Below are 24436 nucleotides of genomic sequence, written 5' to 3'. Positions count from 1 at the left end.
TTTCTACAGAATTGGTTTCTAAATCAGGTGAAGCTTATCAGCAAGAACTGAATAGGCTTGGGACTTCACATATTACTTATAATTATTGTATTACAGTTTGATATCCAGGTAGTACTATTCATTTTCCTAAATTATCCACTTTTGCTGCTGTTACTTCTAATATTTCTTGTTTTTTTGGTTTCTTCTTTGTTGAGATACAAAGATACAAACAGGGTGGGCCATCTCTACTCAGTCAGTGAGTTTCTTTACTTTCAAATGGTTCATTCTCCATGTATTTTGGAGTAGAACTATTTGGGATTGTGCATTCATCTGTGGAATCCATTACTTTGTGATCATTGATTTCGACAGAATCTTCACTTTGGTTTTGTACCTGCTTTCCTGAACCTTTTCCATTTTCATATCTTTCACTTTGTGTTCCTCTTCCATACTTATCCACTTTGTATTCAGTTTTTTAATCAGGATGTTTCATATGTTGTTCTTATGTATTATTGAAGAGGTACTTCCAGTGTTCTTGTAGTTTTATTCTCATTATTTTATGATACCAAAGAAAGCATGAGATTGGAAGCTAATTTTAGATCTTTTCCATCTCAGTCTTTCTTCCAAGGTCCTTCATTGAGATTGTTGGATGATAAAAGTGGGTATCAAAGATGCTTATTCACATAATGTATTTTACAAATATTCCTGTCTATTTTTGGTTTTAAAACTAGGGAGTGGTTTAATGTTCAACACCTTTCCTTTTGGTCTGGCTTAAGTTCCTTGTGTCTTCACATGTTTTTAAAACAATTGCTGGTCTTACACACACCAAATATTGATTTCCATTATTTATACTTTCTTGGTTGTATTTTCAGCTGATGATTCACCGAGTGCTCCATTATTAAGAGTTGTGTCGAGCTGCTTAAAAACCAGAAATTTCAATATTTTGTGTGCATAAAACTATGAAATTTTGCTTGCTTTAACAGTATAACAAAACCAAAAACAAGTAGATAAATAAGCTGAAGAATTGAAAAGAAATTAATTAATTTGTTGCACATTTATATTGCTAAAAATCATACATCAAGGATGGAGCTGAATAAAGTTTTTTTGCTATATATTCTGTCACAGTTCTAAAATTGCTCATGGAAAATGCATGTATAGCAATAACACCAAGATTTCCCATTCTGGGCACACTCAATGTTTATCGTAACCAGGAATGGAGTATTCAGAGTTTAGAAAAGCTTCACTCAGCTTCAACATTTCCAGTTGGAAGTACAGCAAACACAAAGAGAATTTCTCATACATTAGGAGTAAAGCAAGCATCTGCAATTGAGTGTAAAACAGAAGTTATCCTTCCTGAAATCTGCGCTTGCTGTTTTTACAAGTATATTTCCATCTGTTTAATTTACTGTAAAGTGGTTTCTGGGTTTGGCAGTATGTGCTGCCATTTATTAAATAAGATAGTGTGCTGTTGTCACTCACATTACCTTGGTACACTTCCTGCAACATCATTCTCTGCTGCAAAAGCCAGAAGCCTTTTGTATAATCTTTCAATTGTGTTATCAATATCAGATCACATGTTCATGTAATAAGAAATTACAGAATTGAATTTTAAATGCTAAGTATATCTTCATGTGCTCACCATACATGACTAATGAAAGAGGAAAAAGATATTCCAAAACTCTTTAGCCAGAAAAATTGCCAAGAATACTCAAACTTATGAAAGTATGCTGAATTCCATTTGGTTTTACTTTCATATCATTATCCCAGTTCCAGTTTGCAACATCAGAGGCAAATATATCATCAGATAGTCTACAGATTTCTATAAGTGATTGTATTATGTATGGATAGAGAACAAAAGAAGTAGCATATGTTGTGTGCTTTTTGGTCCATCTTGTTTTATATAAACTTTGAAGTTAAAAACTTTAACCTTAGGACATTGTTTGCTTATAATTGTTTCTAGGAAGGTTTGTCTTTCAGAAGAATTGCTGAAAAATAGATAAACGTCTTGGCATGTATTGATTATATTAAGCATTGAAGACAGTGCATAAGTATTGCATGTCACCACATTTAAGAAATGTAGAAGGCAACCTTGATAGGCAGCATCTTGGGAAAAATTTTTGATATGTCCTTGAACTCCATTTATACTACTCATTAATGCTGTTGTATTATAAGTCCATTCCATAGAATTATGATAATTAATAGAATGCTTTATTAATATTTCCTTTATTTCCTCAGCAATGGTTACACCTTTTATTTGTTCTAGAGGTGCAAAGGCAATCAGCATTTCATGAATTGTAGGTTATTTGCCTGATTTCTTCAACTTGATAAAGAGAAAGCTGACTTAGAAAATTCCATTTTAATGTGAGGTGACTTCATCTGCCATTACAGGAAAATGTGGACAGTTCTTCAAGATGCGTGAAACAAATTTTCTTGTGGATTCTGCTTCCACTTGCCATATTACATTCTTGATATCAGTGTGTATATATTTTCCATTATCTGAGCATGAAGTAAGAATTATCTTTTTCAATCAATACATGTGAGACAACTGTAAAAAATCCTCCATTTAAATTTGGAGGTTTAGTAAAATCAATTATACTACTGCCATGGCTACTCTGCCAAGCAATACTCTGGTTAGGCACAGAGAAAAACAGCATCTGTAATACTTGGAAGAATTTTGCAATTCTTTTTCATATTTGATTTCTTTATTATATTTATATTCACATCACTTTTCATTTAAGAATTTTCAAACTGTTCTTGGAAGTCTGCAGATCTTCATACAGCATCATTATGATAAAGTTTAGCTTTGTGCTCACCAGACTTATTATAATTCAAAAATAGAGCAGTAACAAAATCACCATTTGTGTTATTTGATGAGAAAGGTATGCATGGTACACACCATCACTTTGAGAGAATTTCACTGAAAACCAGCCATTTGAATTCTAGGAGCCAATAATGATGAAATGACATAGTTTTAGTTTTCTCCAACCTTTTTAAAGGTACTTTAGAAGTTCTGGGAGTATAGTTTATTTTCTTCCTTTGGCTTCCAGACTCAGTTAGTTCAATGTTTACAGCACGTGCAATGTCTAACAAATTATGGAATGCAGGGGATAATTCAAACACAGCTTCAGTTATCACTGATTCATTCACAATGGAAATTTCGATCACATTATCTGAACCACCTTTAGCAACAGAAGAAATATAATTGGCTGATGTTGAAGTAGGTATTTCCTCAGTCTGAATTCCTTTGATATTTTTTTTAACTGCTCACCAATTTTCTTCTGCCCATGTGGCCTTTTGGAAGCCATACTTGAAAGAAAATCAATGAAAAAATTGTGTAATGCATACGTTTTGAAAGAAATGAAAATACTTTTTATGAAATTAAATATTATATTTAAAAACTTAAATGTGTTGTTATATATTTATGAAGTATGTTATCAAGTTTATTACATTAAAGAAATATAAAATCATTATGATATATGAATCATAATTAAAGCATTGAATATGGTTAGATTTTTATCTTTCTACTTTTGTAAACTTTGATTTCTTGACATTTAAGGTACTCACGAAACAGCAATGAAGAACTGTCAGTTTTATTTACTGCTACAATAATATACATTTGTAACAAAACATGTAATAACGCACACATGGTGTTGTTATTAACAATAATTAAAATAACAATTTACCAATGAGCTTGTAATGCACACTTCATTACTTACATGATAAGTTCAAATAAGAGAATGACAAAGGGAATAAGGCTTTCATAGATAGTGATTATCTATTAAGTAAAACGAACTATATAAATAGACATTTCTGCAGAAAAATGATGTGATGTTAAGTAGTAAATCAAAGAGCACAATATAATATTAAAAGAAACATTAAAATGTTTTATTATCTGTTGTTAGAAATCAGTGGTTAGACACCCCCTCTGGTGGGGTCTCTTCTCATATTTATTGGTTCGCTTAGTTATGTCTGTCTCTTTAAGATGGATTGTTCACAAATACAAATATCAGCTTGTGCTTACCCTTTATCTCCATCATTTATGATTTTAGAACATTTTTAAGGTACTTTTGACCCACCTATTCTGGCATAATCTGTAGAGTCTGAGGTACATCCATTTCTCATTTCTCTGTCAAAGATGTTCTCTGTTTTGGAAGTAATAGCTTCTATTTATGAGGCAACTTCTATGAATCATGCTCACATATGGTACATTCAATGAGATCTTGTCTCTCAATAGCGTTTATACTCAGACCTGTTATCTTGGAGAATTTCAGTATTCCCAGCTTTTACTCTTGGTTGTTTTCGAGTGTGGCTCAGCTGCAGTTTTAATCCTGTAGTTACCTATTTTCTTCCTCCTCCAAATCTGCATCTGTCTACTGGTTCCTTTTGCTGAGGCTTGGGAGCTGTATTGGCTAATGCCTAACCCTTTCTGCTTGGGTGTCTTTACTGCATGTCACAAGGTTTTTAGTGGCTTACATTCAAAAATTAATCATCTACTTTTTGTTTAAGCTATACCATCTAGTATAGCATAAAATCATAGCTAATAACCCATACTTTAATAGTATATAAGTTTTAGTTCTTTATTTTATAAAGCAATATTAAAAATCCTGAATTTCCCCTCGTGTGAAAAAATGTGACATTTTTTCTCCAGCCATCCTTTCTTCTGTAATTCATTCACTACCCCTCAAACGAGTGTGAAATTTAACATAAATTAATCACTATAAAATAATCATTACACAGACAAACCATAACTTTTATAGCTTTTAATCTTGTTTCATTACAGACCCATCTAACAAAAAATCACTCTTCTTACCACAACCTTTGTCACATTCTCTTCTTCAGAATTATTTAACACTTGTGTTTTGGGTGTAATACTATATTACTTATAACAAAAGGAAAGTTAAGGTTTTCATCTACCAAATGACATATTAAATTTCATTGTTTTTCGAGGCAAAAAATTGTCAATTTCTCTTTTAGTACAAGCTTTGTTCCCACAGCAACCGATCAACTAACTTGGATGACTTTGTAATGGCTCTTTTTGCATGTTATTATTCTATATTCTTTTATACTACCACTAGTATAAAAAAGTAAGGTTAATTGTCATCAACAATTGACAGCAGAAAAAATAAAATTAGGTAAATATTTGATTCCTTGCTTTTGATACATATTCTTTTTTATTATTATAAAAGTAACTAAAATTTAAAAATAGAAATTATTTAGGTTAATTAAAGTTATGCAAAATAATAATAATAAAAATGTTTCACAAGGTATACAAGTGAACAGCTTGTAGATAATGTGATTTGAGACTTATAATGGTGTGAATAGTAGGCACTGTTCAAAAAGCAGTAAAACAATAAAGTGTAAGTATAAATAGATGTATACTGTTACAAATTTAAAGCTTCTTAGAAGAAATGAGTGTTGTTTCACGTTATAATATGAAGTAATTCTAGAAAGAAAATGTAGTAAATTAAGTACATTTTGATTTTTTTTGGCTGTTTACGAGTTCAGTGAAATTCACCAACCTTGTATAGAGTTAGGATGGTAAAAATAACAGATAAAATACAAAGTTTTACTGAAAGTAAACATTTGAAATGTACTTAGGTTTTAGAGATTATGCAAATAAAATTTCAGATTTTTGAGATGAAGAAAAGTATTTTTAATATGAACATGAAAATAACTTTACACTCGGACTTGTAATGAAACAGACTTGATGTATTTACAAACAAATCTTTTGTAAAAATACTTCATTAAAAAAAAATCTGATTTTTTATATACAAAAGATTTGTAATGTTTCCCAAAAATTTACCAAATTGTGTTAAGCTACACATTACTCTATTAAAAGTTATGATATAAATAGTTAGTGAGTGCAAATGTGTATACGGACTCAGTATTTTACACTGAGCTCAATGCAAAAAGGTTAATTTCATTTCTCAGATCTGTGGTCTGAACAGGAATCCTAGTTTCACATTGGTTAGTTGGAACTTTGAGCATCGGGGATGCATATCAGGTATTCCTGCCATTGTTATAATACCACTGAGCTTTGGTATACACAGACAACTTGACTGTGAAGGTATAGAGCAACATACCATGTAATATTTATTCTCACAGCCATTGCTTTTCTTTAATCTTTCATTTTTGGCTACATGCAATGGCTGATATTTCAGTTTGGTCATCCTGTGATCAATTCATTCAGAATGTAAATAAGCCACTTTACTGTCCCTAGTTCTAAATCTGGTTTTTCTGGAAAAGGAGCATCATTTTTTTATTTATGCCTGTTTTTCTCTTTTTTCCTTGAGTGTTAGCCAAGATCATTGTGTCTCATTATTAAGTTCTTGTTGTTACCCTGCATTGGTCAACTATGATCTCTACTACTCTGTCAATAACCTTCAGAAGATCATCTTGTTTAGAACTTTAAAAATATCTTCTCAGCCAGTCTCAAAGTTCCATCTTCTATGGTAATGTTCATTACCTACAATTTCGTGGTTGGCTTTTACTCGATCCTTTGTTAGAGATTCTACCATGTACATGCTGATGCTTCTCACCAGCAGTTAACTAATCTCATTGGTCTATCTTTTGTGATAGTTGCCTGCAAAATTAGATTTTTTTGTTTTTTGCTAACTCCATCACAGCTTGACACTTTTTCCATGTATTTATTTTGCAATCAAGACTTCTTTGTATACTACAGAACTGATCTCTTGCCACTTTTTGTCCCATAGAATTTGTATGTCTTTTGTTCTCACTTCTTCAGGACCCTTTTCAAACTTTTAATGTACATCATTTACTAATGCCTAAATGCATCAGTGGGATTTAAGTCTTTTGTTATCTGGCATCATCATCTTTTGAACTTTTAATAACATGCTTACTATGCTATCTTTCTCTGAGGCATATTTTCTTATTTTACTCAATTCAATAGGCTTTGTGCTTATATTCTGATAGGACCTTCCTACCTAAGAGGATCACAGCTGCTTTTATTTCATTATGTAACCTACACCACCTGACCCAAATTCTCATTTCAGGGAATATTTTCTATATCTTCTTAGAGCTGTTCATTACTGTCTTGCATGATCAAAACCTTTTCTAAAATTTGACATTAGTTATATATACTTTGTGATGAATCTTTCTTCATCTGCAGCTGATCTGTCTTCTTTATCTTAACATTTCTAAATACCTTTGGCATGAATTTCTGGTTATATTTAATCAAATTTGCCATTTGGCTATGTCTTTAATCTTCTAGTATTGGTACTGTTTAATGTGCATCTTGAAGATAATGTAGATGACTTCAAAAGCTTTTTTTAGTTACTTAAAATTCAATACACTGATCTCTCTTCAGCCTTGCAATTTTGTTTGTTCTCTGTGTTTATTTTTCATGGTTTGTGAAATCCATTACAGATTAGTTTTTGTCTTTATGTCCAACACTTACTCTACATAGTTTTTAGGGTGTATGGATCTGTGCATGATTTCATTTTATGCAGACAAATATATAAAATAAAACTTAATGTGGTCTCTCCTCCTGTATTTATATGAATTTATGCAGTCAGGACTCATTTTTTTAACCTCTTGGAAGTGGAAAAAGTATCATCTGGTGGCTGATGATGCTTAGTAAATACCTCTCCGACCTCTGTTTGAATGTTTCTGTGTGGCATTAGAGATATTACTATGTCTCCACTTCAATAAGGATGGGAATTATCCTAGTTTTTATTCTTGTATATTTATTTCTGTTTCTATGTTCTCATTTCATAGTCCTCATGTTAAACCACACCTTGAGGACTGCTTGAGCCTTTCTTTGAATTTCCGTGAGCATTCTCTAATTAGACTGATTCTGTGACTCAACGGCCATTTTCAGTACAGATGAAGAAGGACTAGTGCCTTTGGAGTATGTTCTTTCATAACATGTGTCTGGGCTGCTTCACTAAGAACTTTCTGCTGTAGGAGCTGGATGTAGTATTCTTCCTACCTATGTTCCAGAGTCAGATCCACCGGTTCTAAACATGATTACTGCTTGCAAAAATGACCCCTTTGCCTGTATTAAAGGGCATTGTAGGTAAAGAGCCATCTTGGTGAGAAGAGTGCCTTCTTTCTGAATGTCTTTTGGTCAAGTTTTCATATAAGGCTGGTCCATTTCACTTATTCTCCTTTGGATCCATATGCATGGATTATGCATAATTAAATCTTTCTTATAGATTAGATTATTATCTTTTTGTCCTGTAAGTTGTAGTTTTATACTTTTCTGTTTATTTTCATGTTGAATCAGGCCCTGTCGTCTTTTCCAGGTATGTGTTCTAGTTTTCAGTATTTCATGGCTAAGGTTGCCTGATTAGAATTTTACATTTTTAGGATTAAGTGGAATTTTACACAGGTACTTACATCTGAAATACCTTTCATATCACTTCCACAGGATTGAATTTTCATTGTGACTGCAATTTGTAAAAAAATCTATATCATAGTGGGAAAACAGAACTTATTTAAGTTCCCATGATACTCTAATAATAATTTGAGAGTGCAAAAATGAAGAATGATGGGTAAGTAATAGATACTGGGCAATTCATTTATGTACCTGGGGATTTTGAGTCATATTCTTTGTTTACAGCATGAGTTCAAACTCAACAGCAAAAGATTTTCAGCATTTTCCAAGGTAAATGATTGTTTAAAGCTCATTTGAATGACAGAAACATTAAAATATTTCTTAGAGGTTTGAATGCCCATTTTTATTATTAACTTTGTAGAAGAAAAAAGATTATTGTTCAACAAAGATTAAATGACTGAAAAGCTTTATCTAGAATCAAAAAAACGTTTATCTTATTCATTTGAAAGAACAGATAGTTTTTAAGTCTAAAATAATTTTATTACACTTAACTTTTTGATATTTTTTAATCTTTAAGAGTTTAACGTATATTTGTTTGAAATATAACTTTCAGCAGATAGAAAATGTCATTCTGATACTCCATGTAGATTTTTTTTTTCTTATCATCACTTAAAAAATAATAACAGATTATTAGGAGATACAATGTTTGTTGCTGATGAGTTCATTTAAAGTGAAAGGATGTGGAATTTTATAAATTAACTTTAAATATTATATGATATAGCTAATATCTTTTTATTAAGTTAATTCTAATGTTAGTTCTCTTTTTCTTGAGAGTTTAATGAAATTTTGAATTATTTGTTTTAAGGCAAAGAAGCTCTTAACTGAAGGTCTGAAAGTTAATAACACACAGGAATCCTGGCTTGGCAGTGCTTCCATGGGTAAGCATGTTGGCATTAAGAATGTATTTTGCATAAGTTAGATAAGTATGTAAATATATCAAATATAATGTCATCTAAGTATACCAAATGAAAAAATAAAATATGTAATATAAGGGGTTGCATGCATTATTATGCTATTCAAAAAGTCACATCACAACTGCAGCCAATATAAAGTCATGGTGGAATAGAATGCATCATAACTACATTTTGTCATTGTATTAAAACATTTCATAAGTAATTTGGTGGCACCAAAAACTGATCATTTTTTGGAAAGGTATGTAACAGTCATATCTTACACAAGATATTCATACATTTAGATCATAAAGATGTGTTTGAATTAGGGAGTAAAAATTTCCATCTGAGGATATACCTCATACTTAACTGTCATTGGAAAACAAAGGAATATGGATCAATTTGTGAACCAAGACAATCCAGAAAGAGATCTACAACAAATTGTTCTCCAGCCACATTAAGCAAAGTACACCATCCTGTAGCAGGTGAAAATCCAATAATGCAAAATGCATCAACAAAAGGTATTCATGTGCCCCAGGCAATGGTATACAATATAATCAAGAAGAAATTCATGACAGAAAACTCATACACACAGGTTCCTTCCATGATGTATTTGTTCAGTCATATTCTTCAAGTGGCTAGAAAATGAAATGGGTATTTTTATTCATGGTATTCTATACATAGACAACCAATTAAGTCTGGATGCAGCATCTGTGAATTTCTGTTCTACTGGACCATTACTTCTTAAACTAGTTGACTTACAAAAAGCATGCAGTTGGTGGGGTATACTGTAAATGTAACAGCCTTACGATAGAACTTCTTTGCAATGGAAACTATACTGCAAGGCTATTCTCATGATACATAGTCACTGGATGGAATATAGCTTAATGTTGTTTAGCTCCAATACTCTTTTAGTGTACTCAACATACATATGTCACATGAATTAACCTTATGTCAACAGGGTGTGTTCATTGGACCAATTCCATTCCTGTGAAGTTGTACACAGTAATGTTTACTATAATTCTGAATTTACACTATATGTCGTCACAGACTTGACAAGCTTTTAAGCAAACGTATTTCTACTTTGCACAAAAATTAGTTTTTGTTGGGGGGGTTTTCTACTAAAGACTTGTTTTGTAAATTTTCTGAGTCGATTCGAGTACAAGGTGATTTTGATATTTCATTTGCATTATATCTAAAACCTCTTAAATGAATATCAAAAGTGTGTTTTTGGTAAAACTATATTTTATCTGTCATTTTCTGTATCCTAACATAAATTATAGTAAACTCATCTATGTATGATGAAATGAAAATTTGAAAAATATCAAATTGAAAGAGAAATCCTTTTTTTTTTCTCTCTCTCTTTCTTTGAATTAATTATTTTACAAGATTCTCCATCTTCTGTTCATAGTTTTAACTGTTAATATTTTGATATCTGTTTTATTCCCTGTACTTTGGACTATCAAAAATAGTAAATCATTATGCCAGGTAATTAGTCAGTTCTTGTGAGTGAAGCATGTGCCATGCTGCGTATATGCATTCACAAATGAGTAAAGTTAAGCCTCCATTGTTTTCACTAAATCATTAAAATAAAAATTAATGTAACTTTCATGTATGCATTTTAGACTACAAAATATATATTAGGCATTAAAATAGAATGTCCCAAAACTTCTTTATTTTAACAGGCTTTCTAACTAAATTATAAATATATTATAAAAATTTTGTTAGTTGCATGGAGCTGAATAAAAATGATCATATATAAACAGACTGAAGTGAATTATTTACTTATTCCTACCAATGATTGTTATATAAACCTTGTAGGAGACATAATTTTGTTATGTTGGCTATAAATATACTTATTAAACAAAGCTGCATGGTAAAGATAATTTCCTTCAAGCCTCTGGTAAGAAGGGAGGAGCTTCCCTCATGGGTTTCAAAAATTTATTTTTGTTTCAGTAAATCAAGAAAGTAGAAGATTCTAATTCATTCTAGTATATTAATATCCTATAGTTTATATTTACAATAGAAATAAAAAGAAAATCTAAAATAGAGAATTCAGAAAGAAGACATTTCACATGACATTACAGAAGTGGAAATTGATAATTTATTGAAATATTTCCTTTTGAAGTTAAGGAATTAAAACTGAAATAATATAAAACCTTGAATTATATAATATTATGTTTTAAAAATCTGAAATAATATAAAACCTTGAATTATATAATATTATGTTTTAAAAAACTGAAATAATATAAAACCTTGCATTGTATAATATTATGTTCTAAAAACTGAAATAATATAAAACCTTGAATTATATGATATTACATTTTAAAAAAATGAAATAATATAAAACCTTGAATTATATAATATTATGTTTTAAAGAAAACTGAAATAATATAAAACCTTGAATTATATAATATTTTGTTTTAAAAAACTGAAATAATATAAAACCTTGAATTATATAATATGTTTAAAAAACTGAAATAATATAAAACCTTGCATTATATAATATTATGTTTTGATTCCAAATTTATTAACATACATTGATAGTAAAGTTAATTAATTAAATTTTGAATGTAACACTATAACAGTTCGTGACATGCACACTTTGACTAATTTGATTACTTGAGGTGAAGAGAAAAGAAGTAATTACGTGTTTGGTATGATTTTATTAGATATATTTTGTTCTGTTATTTTATCTCTCCGTCTGTAGGGGTTTCTCTTCAAAAACATGCAGATCTTACTGGACCAGAAGAACAAAAGCCACATACAGTATTACATATTATGATTTTTAAAGTTTTGAAGGTGAGACTTTCCGATTTAACAATATTTTTATGGCTATAACTTAAAAAAATTGTACCCTGTTCAGTGCCACTTCTCTAATCATCTGAAAGCTGAAGTGAAAACAAAAATTGGATGAGTTAGCCAACAATATATATAATGTTAAGATTTCTAAATTCCAGTTGGTTTAATTTTTCTCATATTCAAATTATTATAAGTGATATGAAAATATTAAAAAATATTTTCTGTATAATTAGTTATCCTAATTTTTCAGTGTACTGATTAATGGATTCATAATTAGTAGTTGGTAGATATTTGACATATTGATATGCCAAAATCACTTATATCTGCTGATAATACAAATTTCTGGATATTTGTAATGCTTCATCCTCTAGCAAATCATGAAAAGTTTCATGCATTTTATGTAAATATTAATTTGTGTTTCTGTGTTTGTTACTCTAGAGTTTCTTTACTTTTTCAATATTTATAAAATTGAAATTAGAACTGTTATTTCCTGTGGTTATCCTACTTTTCTTTCATTCCAAAGACAAATGATTCACATTCCATTGCTGTAAAATTTCTTTAAAGCCTTGGTCTAATCCCATCAGAGAAGCCTAAGAGTTGATGGTGAGTGGTGGTGACTAACTGTCTTTCCTTTATCAATTCAAAATAAGAGGCAGCTAGCCCAGATATCACCTTTTGTAGTTTTGTCCAATATTTGAAAACAAAATAGATACCTTCGAAGGAGATATAGATGGAAATAGAGTACATTGTACATCAATTGATACCCATTGTAAATTCATATTACAATAAGGTACATCTCTCCTCTCACAAGATTAGCTATTCCTGTTCATTGCTCCTTTCTGTATGCAAACGTTTAATTTATACTTGTAACAAGCCTTCTACTCTCCCTACTGGAATCAAGTGCTACCAACGTGTCACTCATGTAAATCACCATGTGTCACCTATCTGTGGAGAACCTATAGGAGCATAGTAGTCTCACGTGACACATGTGACTCTCTATGTGCCTCTATTGAATTATCACTTCTCTTTTCACAGTGCTTGTATTCAGATGTTTTGTGAGTGTATGATCCACTACTGTTTCATATTTATACATAGTATACTCACAAAGTGATCTTCTTTTGTTGTAACTTCCAGATTTTCCAGAGTTTGAAATTTATTTTTATCCCAGCTTATTCCTGTTGCATTCCAAAGCTGATGTTACCACTTCATTGTTCATGGCTTGACTAGTGCTATCTTACAGGCCACAAGCTCAGGCAATCTGACAAAGGAATTCATTGGTGTTAATCTTCTGGGAGATTGAACATTAAAAAGATCGGTCTCTTTCTTCAGTTCTTGTCTACAGTTCCACCTGTAGATGCTGACCCTGTTTGAACAGACAGAGATCTTAATAGCCTTTTTCCACCACTGAATTTCAAGAGTTTGACTTCTTTACATTTGAGTTAATATCAAGTGTGACACTGCTATTTGTTTACCTTTCCATTATTAATAGGGTTTTATCGTCTGTTCCTTCTCGTGTCCCTTTTTTGGAGACATTGCTTCTGTGGATGGCACCTGTTCACATTTCCTCTCTTTTCACCTGTGACTGTTTTTCACACTTTGGTGTGACTCCAACTGGGTAAGTTTCTGTTCATTTTGTATTTCTTTTCTGAGCCCCCTGATTCATTCTTTACAATTTGTATTCTGCTTTGTGATGAGCAGTGTCTGACCAGGTATTTTTCATTTGAAGTCTGCACTGTACAGCCATGTGAAATTGCACTCTCTTCCAAAGCTTCTTAACGCTCACTGTTGGGATTGTGTGTTTCATATGATCACTTGCAGGAGTCCTTACCACATTCCAGTTCTAAGCTGCTGGGATAGTTGACTAAAGATGTCTCTTCCTAAATGGGTTTTACAAAAAAGGTAGCTATAACCTTTCAGTCAAAAGTAACCCTGTGGCATTCTGCTGAAGTAGATGAGACATGGCCTCTAGATAAGTTGAGCTGTCACCTTGCAGAATGACATGGCTTTCTGATATCATTTGCATAACCAGTAAAGTTGAACCATGGAAAAATGCATTTTTTTACCCCTAATCTCAATGCTACATGGATGTTGGTACTCCATTGCTTGGTGATGAATTTCGAGTGAACCAATCAGCATAAGTCCTCACACTGGTTTTGGGTTGTCTGTCTTTTTCTGTTGATTTATTCTCCCTGAGTTATGGGTCACAGTGGTAATACATGGGATTGTTCCAGTCTTTCTGTGCTATCCCTGATTCTCTCTTCTTACAGAGACATTCTCATTTGGAAGATCCTAACCTGTTTTTTGTTTGAGACTACCTTTCAATACTGGATGTCAAATTCTCAGATCAATAGCTCATAGCTACTTTTTGTGTTATACCTGGGAATTGAGTGGTTCTCAATTCCCTGGTTTGAGGTAAAATCTGAATGATTTTCATCTTACCCTTGCTTGGATTTTGGTACACCATGAGGAGGTTTCTGATGATGTTGATTTACTGAGTATGGTTCACCACACCCTAACCACTCTGTACCCAAGAGTGCATCCTTGTTTACTCGTTTTTCTTATTGTGGGTTTGAGTTACAATACCTTTCTCTGGTTATGATCATTTCCTGACACATTTTCTCCCACTCGGATGGGCTTCTGTCTCTTTTCTACCCTGATATTTTATACATTCCACACATGGGCAAAGTGTACACCTGGTTCAAAAGTGGTGCAGCTCCCCTCTTCATATATTCCCATCTAACTGTCTCATCTATAGAGGAGTCATTTACATGTTTTCTCTGACTATGTTTGCTCTTGCCTCACACCGGTTCCTCCTCCTAGTCAATGTGAGATTGTAGCTAATCTTGTGAGTGGAGGAAAGTACAGTATCAGAAGTTATAATTTTCCTAAACTGAAAAAGTATTCTTAATTGGTATCTTCCTACCAACACACTTTCAGTGTTTCTGTTTTCTGCCAAACTTTAAAGTGATAGTTTGGTAGAGGTATACTATGCTCCTGTTAATGGAGATGTGATACCCGATGATTTACTTCAGAGACAAATTGGAATCACTTGATTCCATACAGAGGAGCAGAAGACTTGTGGCATGTGTAAATAAAAAGTTTGCATATAGGAGCAGCAATGAACAAGAATAGCTAATCTTATGAGCAATGGGAGAAGTACCTATCAGAAATATCCTTCCAGTATAGAAAAACTGTTACTTTTATATTTGTCTACAAATACAATAAGATGGGGATACCCATTAATCCAAGGCTGGAACAAACATCTAACTATTTTTCTTGACATTATTCAGCATGGTATTAATGTTAGAGATTATATATGTTTCACAAATCAAAACATCTACATTATGTTTTAAGTTTAATTTCAAAATGTAAAGAAAATTATTTATGATATTTAGGTTAAAAGACTTATTTTCAGCTTATATTTGTATCAAAATACAATTTAGAGAGAAATAATATGCTTTTGCCACATGATCATTAAATAAAGCTACATGTACACTTTCATCTATATTTTCTATTAAAAAAGTAGTAGTCTTAAAAGTTAAATACTCATGAACAGTCAATCCAGAGACATTTCATTCAAGTAAACTCATTTCAGTGATGGTGGTGCCAAAAAGACTAAACATTATCATTGTTTTCTTTAAGCCCTAATCACACTTCATGCTTTAATTGTAACTATTTAATAAGGAAGCCTTCAAAAATATAATTCATGAAGTGTACATTATACTTGTCTTTTATTATAAATATACCATGAATTTAATTACCTCATTGATACGTCACTTATTTGATAAGAATTAAGACTTAACAATAACTTTGAATAAAATAAACATTAAGAGCAAAGTAAAAATAAACTGTATGGAGATAATATTTATCACAGGGAGAATCTGTTCAACTGGTGTCCTGACATGGCCAAGAGCATTAAGGCGTGCGACTCGTAATCTGAGGGTAGCGGGTTCGCATCCTCGTCGCGCCAAACATGCTCGCCCTCCCAGCCATGGGGGCGTTATAATGTGATGGTCAATCCCACTATTCGTTGGTAAAAGAGTAGCCCAAGAGTTGGAGGTGGGTGGTGATGACTAGCTGCCTTTTCTCTAGTCTTACACTGCTAAATTAGGGACGGCTAGCACAGATAGCCCTCGAGTAGCTTTGTGCGAAATTCCAAAACAAACATCTAACAAACTGTTCAACTGTAACTATATACATATTTCTTTATTTAAGATAAGTCAGTTACCGAAGTCTCACTTACAAAACATTCCTCATGAATCTGTTAACAAGAAGACAAAATTGATATTTATTTTAATGATAAAAATAGTGTTACATCTTAATTTGAGCACTGATTATACATGTGTAACATCAATTCATCAATATACCAGCCCTGTGATCTAACACAACACAAAGAAGTGAGTAACATTAGTTGTACTCGCATTTAATTTCCATTTACCAATTCACCAGTCACATGCTCAAACATAATACAGAATATTAGAGAACAAATGCAAGTAGGTCAGAAGTATCTGGGTACATTTTACAACATCTCAAAATATTTTCATTAAATGTTGGCTAAATAATTCTATATAATTAGATAATGCTTAATGAAGTAAAAATTAAAACTTATTATTAGTTAGTTTACATATAGCACATACTTTTCTGCATTAAAATATAAAGATAGAATCTTCATTGTGAAGTTACTTCAATTTTTCTTTTTACACCAAAGTGTTAATGTTTTCATAGCTTCAAAATATATGTTTTAATTACAAACATGCTTTTCTGAGAGCTTGTTACGATATTTTTCATTGTAGCTATGAAATTGGTATTTATTATATATATATAGCTTAAAGTAACTACTATTGTATTATAAAGTTGCTCTTATTGAATAAGTTTTCAAATAATATGAAAAATTGATGGTTTTATTTTAAAAAATGACTAATTATCTAAATTAGAATTTAGTGTGTGTGTGAGAGTTTGAATTTATATTAGACATACATATAATATATTTATTTTTGTTACTCTCTTGAACAAACCTAACTTTAGCACAATGTTTTCTTATTGAATTCTCATTGACATTAGAATTAACATCATCTAGAATAGCAAGGTATACCTTAAAATATGATGAAATAAACACATATATTAAATTTTGTATATCAGCAAGATTCCAGTAATGACAGTTGAACTCGTTGAAATTTTGAAACTTTTTTTTAAAATCTGGTTTTATATGCTGTGTATTCCTGTATAAACTTTTCATACTTTGTACACTCTGAACTGCTACAAGTGAAAAATATTGTTTTGTTTTTTAACTTTCTTCCGATGCAGGGAAAGTCCAAGCTGATCCATCCTCAGCCTAACTGTACATTAGAACCTACACCAAACTGTGAATGCCACATGTCTGCTTTAAAAGTAGATTTTCCTTCATGTGGGTTAAAAACTGCTTATTTCTACACTCAGGTACATTAATATATTTATTATCAGAAAATTTGATAACTAAATAAGTTTGTGAAGCATAATGTTTATCAGTTGCATATTCTAGAGGGTTTATTGCATGTTTATGTAAGATATTTCTTCAAAATAATCTGATCAGAAAGATGGATTTCAAGCTATGCCACAAAGTGATGAAGCTATGTTGTGTCTGCATGTGATTTAGTTGCGAGGTGTGCTAAATTCACCTAATGAAACTATTAAATCTCAATATGTAAATTGTGAAACCATACATTAAGAACATTGTATACTTTCATCTGACAATTATTTTTTTAAAAAGGATGTTCAAATGAAAAATGCTTTTTTATTGATGGGGTGTCTAATATGAATAAACCTGCTTTTCCATGTGACAGTAAGCTCTTCAAATATCTATAAAAGAAATTAAGACTTCTTGTTTGTACCTTAAGTTAGAACAATTTTGCTTTGTCTTGTTTATTTTTTTTAATATTCTTAAATGACTAAATGTTCCATTATTTTCTAGTATTTCCTACTAATAATTATTAGTTTAGTTGTTGGTGTTAATCATTTGCAATGTTTCTTGAGGTAGCGTGTATAAAGCCATATTAGTAGTTTAAAAATTCATATTTCAGATCAAGCAACTTCATCACAGGAGAAAGTTTCAGATTTAAAATCAATTACCTTAAATGTGACTTCTACTTTTCAGCTAAATAGAAAACACCATATGTTTAACTCACTCCCATTTAATATATATGGGTAATAAAAGCTAATGTGAAATACTTGTTTGCTTCAAAACTTGTTACTTAATTCTTATTGGTAATGTCTCTTTCTCAAAATTTTAAGCAGATATTTAACTGTAATTTACTTTTAGGGCCACTAACATGACATATAACCCATTATATAGTAATAACCAAATTGTAAGGACTTGAATTTTGATTAATGGAAATAGTCAAGATTGTTATGGATAAAAAGTAGAATATTTTTTGTAGACACAATGATAATTAGTTGTTATAATCATTGTGTATTAGCATATCTATAAACAGGCATGCATAATTAATAAGAAAAATTAAAGTTTCATTATACTTGAAGGCTTGGCATGGCCATGTGGTTAGAGCACTCAACTCATAACATGAAGGGCATTGGTTTGAATTTCCATCACACTAAACATGACTCACCCTTTCAGCCATGGAAGCATTATGATATTACAGCCAATCTTGTCATTTGTTAATAAAACAGTAACCCAATAGTTGGCAGTGGGTGGTGATAACTAGTTGCCTTTCCTCTAGTCTTATACTGCTAAATTAAGAATGGTTATTGTAGATAACCCTCTTGTAGCTTTGCACAAAATTAAAAAAAACTGACAAACATTATACTTGAAAGTATTGAAACTTAAATATATAAGAAATTTTCAGTACAAAATATTTATACATTTCCCACAAAAGCACATTCATGTCATTAACACTGATAAAAAAATAATTTTCAACTGAAGCCCAAACTAGTATATAAAGATTAATAATTTTAATTTCATTATGGTAATGTGAGATCTCACACATGATGTAAAAGAAGGCAATAGATGACAATAAGTATAATTCTAGTCAAGCTGAGATATGTAAGTCTTTGATTTTGGAGATAATTTATTGTTCTTGCATTGATTTATCTTTGAATTAACTTTCCTTTACACTTTATAGGTTCTTTTGGGCAACCATGCTTATATGCACATATTTTTATGTTTCTTTCAATGTGTTGTCTGTGTAAGTTTCTGTGCTTATCTGATCAATAGGATCAAAGCTGTTAATATGTTCTCATGCACAAACAGTAAAATGTACAAGTTTATTTCCCATTTAAAACTAGCTTACTACAAGTGTTACAGATATTAGTAGAAAGTATGCTAAATGCCTTTTTTATAACTAATACATAAAATCTTTTAAATGTATATTGCTCAAAATTATATTTTTGCTTGACATGGTTTGATTAGGGTGCTTCATTCACAATCTGAGTCATAGGTTTGAATCCAAGCCCTCCCAACAGCATATTAGTATGTCTGTTGACTTACAACACTAGAAACTGGGTTTCAATACTTGGGGTGGTCAGAGCACAGATAGCCCTTTGTGTAGGTTTGTGCTTCACTAAAAGCAAACAAACCTTATCATCAAACATGCTCCCTTTTTCAGCTGTGGGGGTGTTATAATGAGTGGTCAATCTCATTGTTCGTTGGTAAAGGAATAGCTATAAAATTGGCAATGGGTGGTGTTGAATAGCTTGCTGCCTTCCCTCTAGTATCGTAAGTAATAAATTAGGGATGGTTAGTGCAGATAACCTTTAAGTAGTGTGGTGTAAAATGCAAACCAAATAAATAATATCAGAGATGTCAGTTGTTGAGCCAACTTTTTGGACATTTTTGTTGAATTATAACTTTAGAGAAAATGAAGCAATTTTGATAAAAACTTAAGCCATGAAACAAAAATTTTAGGTAACTAAAACAGTGTAAGTAATTAATATCAAAATGTTTGTTTAAGTGTCTAGTAGCCAAAATACATCATGTTCCAATATGGGAGCATTGACAGGAAAAGACTTAATGGACTATAAATCTTGTTGTTGATTGAATGCTGATTTATTTCCCTCTTTTCAATCTACAGTGAAAATATTATACAAAGAATGAATTATTGTCTATTTCTGATACGGTACTTCCCTCTGCTCACAAAACTAGCTATTGTCATTCATTGCTGCCCTAAATATGTAAATTTTTCTTTACATATGCCACAAAGCTTCTGCTTCCCCTTATCAAAATCAAGTGATTCCAATGTGTTTTTTGTAAATCATCAGGCATCATCTTTCCACCAATAGGAGGATAGTACACTCACATTATGCATGTGACACCCTCTGAGCTCCTCTACTGAACTATCACTTCAAATTTAGCAGTACTTATACTCAGATGTCTTTCACCTTTATTTAAAAAAATTGCTTTTTTTTACTGTTGGAGCACAAATTTTGAAGTCAGTGTCACTACTTTGGGTGTCTCAATTTCAACAGGTTCTTTATCACAGGATTTAGGTGTGGGCAACTCAACCAAAAATTTGCCTACATTTATTAGCAGCAAAATTGAGCATTACATGGGTCAACATCTATCTCCAGACATTGTCTCACTTCCTCCTGAACTTGTTGAACATCTGCAGACTGACAAGGACTTTGATCACCTGTTTCCACCTTCTGAATTGGCTGTACCTTCCCATATGCTTCCTAAGGATTCAGCTTGGGCTTCTGTTGTTTCTTGGACTTTGTTTTCAGGTATATGATGTTTTAACCCTTGCTCCTATTTCTAATGGCTCACGTCCTTCATTACTGTATCTGTTTTTTTTTATCTCCTCTCATGAAGTTCAGGTCCCTGCTGAAAAACTCATCTTTCAGTTACATGACTGCTTTAGCATGCCTCATCCTAAATGTGCTTCAGATCAGTTTACTCTCACTTATTATTGTGCAAACTGCCCTCATCTCAACCCTTTTGGGGGAGCAAATTCCTAGTTAATATAACAATGCTCATCTACATCTTACCCTCAGAACTCTTTTACAGTATCTTTCTGGGATTCATCTTCTGTCTGAGGCTCTTCACAAAAATCCTTATGGGTTTTTTGGGGACATCTCTCTCCTCCTTACCTTACCTCCACATTGACTCATTTGTTGTCTTAGACTCTGACTTTGTATATGTGATTTCTGTATTTCTCAGACCTTATGGGGTGGAATTCTGTATTGTCAAGGACCCATTTATCTGTACACTTTGTTTCTGGGATTTACGTATGGCTCCATTTTTACACATCTTGTCTTTGATTTGGTTTCAGAGACCTTAGAATGTCCAACAACAGTCTACCCTTTCCCATCTGGTAACCCATTTGACTCTGTTGGAGCCTAGTGTAACCCCATTTCCAGTTTCTTGTCCTTAACCATCCCCTCTTCTCGAAGTGCAACAGCTCATTTTTCTCTATGATACACAATATGTCACTGACAATTACAGTGACCAGCCAGTAGGTTCTGTTCTGTTGGAAGCTTGTCTTGCACCCATTCTTCATCAATGGAGGCCTTTCATCAATGATGTTTGGATTCTTCAAGTTTTAATTGGAAAGATTTGAAAATCCATTTTATGCTTGTCTCCTGTACCTATTTCGTTCCCTACGCTTTGGGATCCCTTTTTTTGTTAGCATCTGTTAGAGCAGTTAAGAACCTCCTTGCTCAACAGGCTATAGAACTTGTTATCCATCATTCACCAGGATATTACCCTTATCTGTTTCTTGTTCCCAACAAAACTGGGTACTGAAACCTGTCATTGATTTTTTGTGCCTCAGTCACTTTGTTCACCTCCCCCATTCCAACATGGCATTTTCCTAGGTTTATGGATTACCAAGATGGATATTGCTAATGCTTATCTACCGTTTTTATTCGTTTATAAGACAATTCGCTTATAAGACGGGTCCCAACTTAACCTGAGAGATTGTCGATATTCTGTTTAGACTCGTTTATAAGACGAAGGAAGGAAAGCAGGTAACGAGAGAAAAGTGAAAAAAATGGAAATTAATAGAAACCTAATTTTGGGTTTCGTATACAATATTTCGATTTCAGATTAGAAGGAGAAAAATAGAAGAGATAGAAAAGTGAAAATAAATGAATAAATCCAAACTCGGTGTTCAAGCGTTTAATGGAATTTCATCAACTATTTTATTTACTGTATGATAAATATTCATATTTAAAACACATAACAAAGAACAATCTAATGCACAAAACTTATCACAACATATTTCAGTATCAAAGTACGTTTATGCTAACTTTTAAACCACATTTCTTCAAAGTATTAAAAGAGTTTACGCAAACTGCACTTTAATAGAACACAGCAAATCAGTATGCAAGTTATGAAATTCAAAAGCCTTCAAATTATTCGTTGTTGCTATCTCCAAACAGTTCATAAAACTGCTCCTCGGACAATCCATCATCGTAGAGGTCACATTCCTCCGTGTTCTCCTCCTGCTCTACGTCATCTCTGCCGCCGATAAACTCACTAAAAAGTTCATCATCCTCACTGCCGTTAATGGAATTCGAAATTCCGCATTTGAAGAACGATCTGATAAACTGAGTGAACTAAATTTATTTTCTATGTCTGTAGACCTCGCCTATAAGACGGGCCCCCCAATTTGAGCCCGAAATCTCGAGGAAAAATCCCCGTCTTATAAGCGAGTAAACACGGTACATACTCCTGCCTCTGAATGGTCTCAGCCACATTTTTGGTTCAGCCATCACTGGTTTGTGTATCAGTTTCATGCTCTATCCTGTGGCCTTGCTTCTGTATCTTAAGTTTTTGCTCATCATTTCCATTAATACACAGAATACTGGCTTTTTATGTCCCATTCTTAGTGGGACTTATTCAATTACACATGTCAATTCCTTCACATCACTGATCATGTGGGCTGGTTAATCAATTTGGAGAAGTTCTGCCTACTTCTTACCCAGTACCTTATAAATTTGGGTGTCTTTTTCATCACTTACCTCAATTAAGGTCTGAACTTCTCTCCAACTCCATTATATGGAATCATAAGTTTGTTATCCTCTGTTTGCTCTTTTGGTTTCTACATTTTAAGTTCTGTCACTTTTGGGTTGTCATCTTCTTTGATATTGCTGGTCCTCCTGTGTCATGCACACATGGATTCCCTAAAGTGGACCCAGCACAATCAGTGTAACATTGTTTTGGATTCCTTAGATCCTCCAGTTACACTTTCTCCTTCCTTTGCAGACAATCTGAAGTGATGGTTTGACAAGAGTTACACATTAGTGGGAGTTTTGCCTCCTCATCCAGATTTACATCTGTTTTTGGGCACATTCCTTCAGGGCTAGATAGTTTAGTCACCAGAAGGCTTATAGTTGTTGGTCTGTAGACTGTGCCATCATTACATATCAGCATTCTAGAGCTTTTAGCCATGTGTCAAGCTTTGAATCATTTCCTCCTTCTAACCAGACATTGTTGATGATTCATTCTGAAAATTTGACAGTGTGGGCATATATCAATTACTACGTTGGCACTCAGTCATGATTCCTTTGTTTTCATACATTGGGTGTCCATTATCACACCCATATGCATTACATTCATTTAATTGCATTTCATGTCATGGGTGCTGCTTTCAATCTAGTAGCAGATCAGCCTTTCCACTCTGATCTGATCCACTTTTCACTTGTCTTAATCCACACATCCTTCTTCCATGATATATATCAGTGTAAGTAGAGAAGCTTTCACACAGGGCCCAATACTTTGGGATTTCCAGCCGTTTGATCTACTGTGGTTTGTGTGTCTGATTTTCTCACATGGCTTTTCGAATAAGGGTCTTTGTTCTCTTCAACTTAGGTTATTAGGCAATCTTGTCCCGTACTTTGTCTTTCCTGTTACCATATAGTCCTTGCTTCACCAATCCTAATCATGCTAATCCATTCCTTCTGGATTCATCATCCTATTCTTCTGGACTGCGATATTAATATGGTCCACCGTTCCCTTACTTTACTTGTGTTCGAACCACTTCCATTTCTGTTTACCATTTCCTTAAAGTGTATTTTCTTCTACTTTTGGCCTGTGGTCATCAATGGTCTGACTTGTTTGCAGTTGATATTACAAGTACTCTTTAACACCATATCTGACTTCTCTTTTATCCAAATTGTTTCTTCCTACCAAAAACCCTAGTGGCTCAAGAGGGTATCTCTTTCCTTTTACCTATTGCCCAGTCCTCTATATCTTCTCTGTACCCTTGTCCTGATCTGGGAAACTTCTATGTCCATTGGATGCCTTTCATCACTATATTGTTCATGTGTCTTCCTTCTGTGGTTCCCATTCCTAATTCTTTATCCCATGGCAGTCTACTTCATTTTGATATATATCCCCTTCTATCCTTAGCATTTAGGTTTATCATTTGAAACAGTTGACTTTAATCCTTCTTGTCTCTTTCTGCTTTCTTCCAAACTT

General features: G+C 32.6%; 1 protein-coding gene across 2 annotated transcripts in view; it reads left to right on the top strand.

Annotated features, from left to right (window-relative positions):
• Positions 1–24436, top strand: part of LOC143250594 (uncharacterized) — a 105998-nt gene that overhangs the window by 36171 nt on the left and 45391 nt on the right. For both annotated transcript variants that reach the window (XM_076501391.1, XM_076501390.1), the window contains exons 5-7: positions 9141–9213; positions 11936–12027; positions 17332–17463. In XM_076501391.1, coding sequence (XP_076357506.1) covers positions 9141–9213; positions 11936–12027; positions 17332–17463 — 297 coding nt within the window. The remainder of the gene's footprint in view (positions 1–9140; positions 9214–11935; positions 12028–17331; positions 17464–24436) is intronic.

Source organism: Tachypleus tridentatus, chromosome 5, assembly GCF_004210375.1.
Source record: "Tachypleus tridentatus isolate NWPU-2018 chromosome 5, ASM421037v1, whole genome shotgun sequence".
Classification (NCBI taxonomy): Eukaryota; Metazoa; Arthropoda; class Merostomata; order Xiphosura; family Limulidae; genus Tachypleus; species Tachypleus tridentatus.
This window is presented reverse-complemented; position numbering and strand designations above follow the sequence as displayed.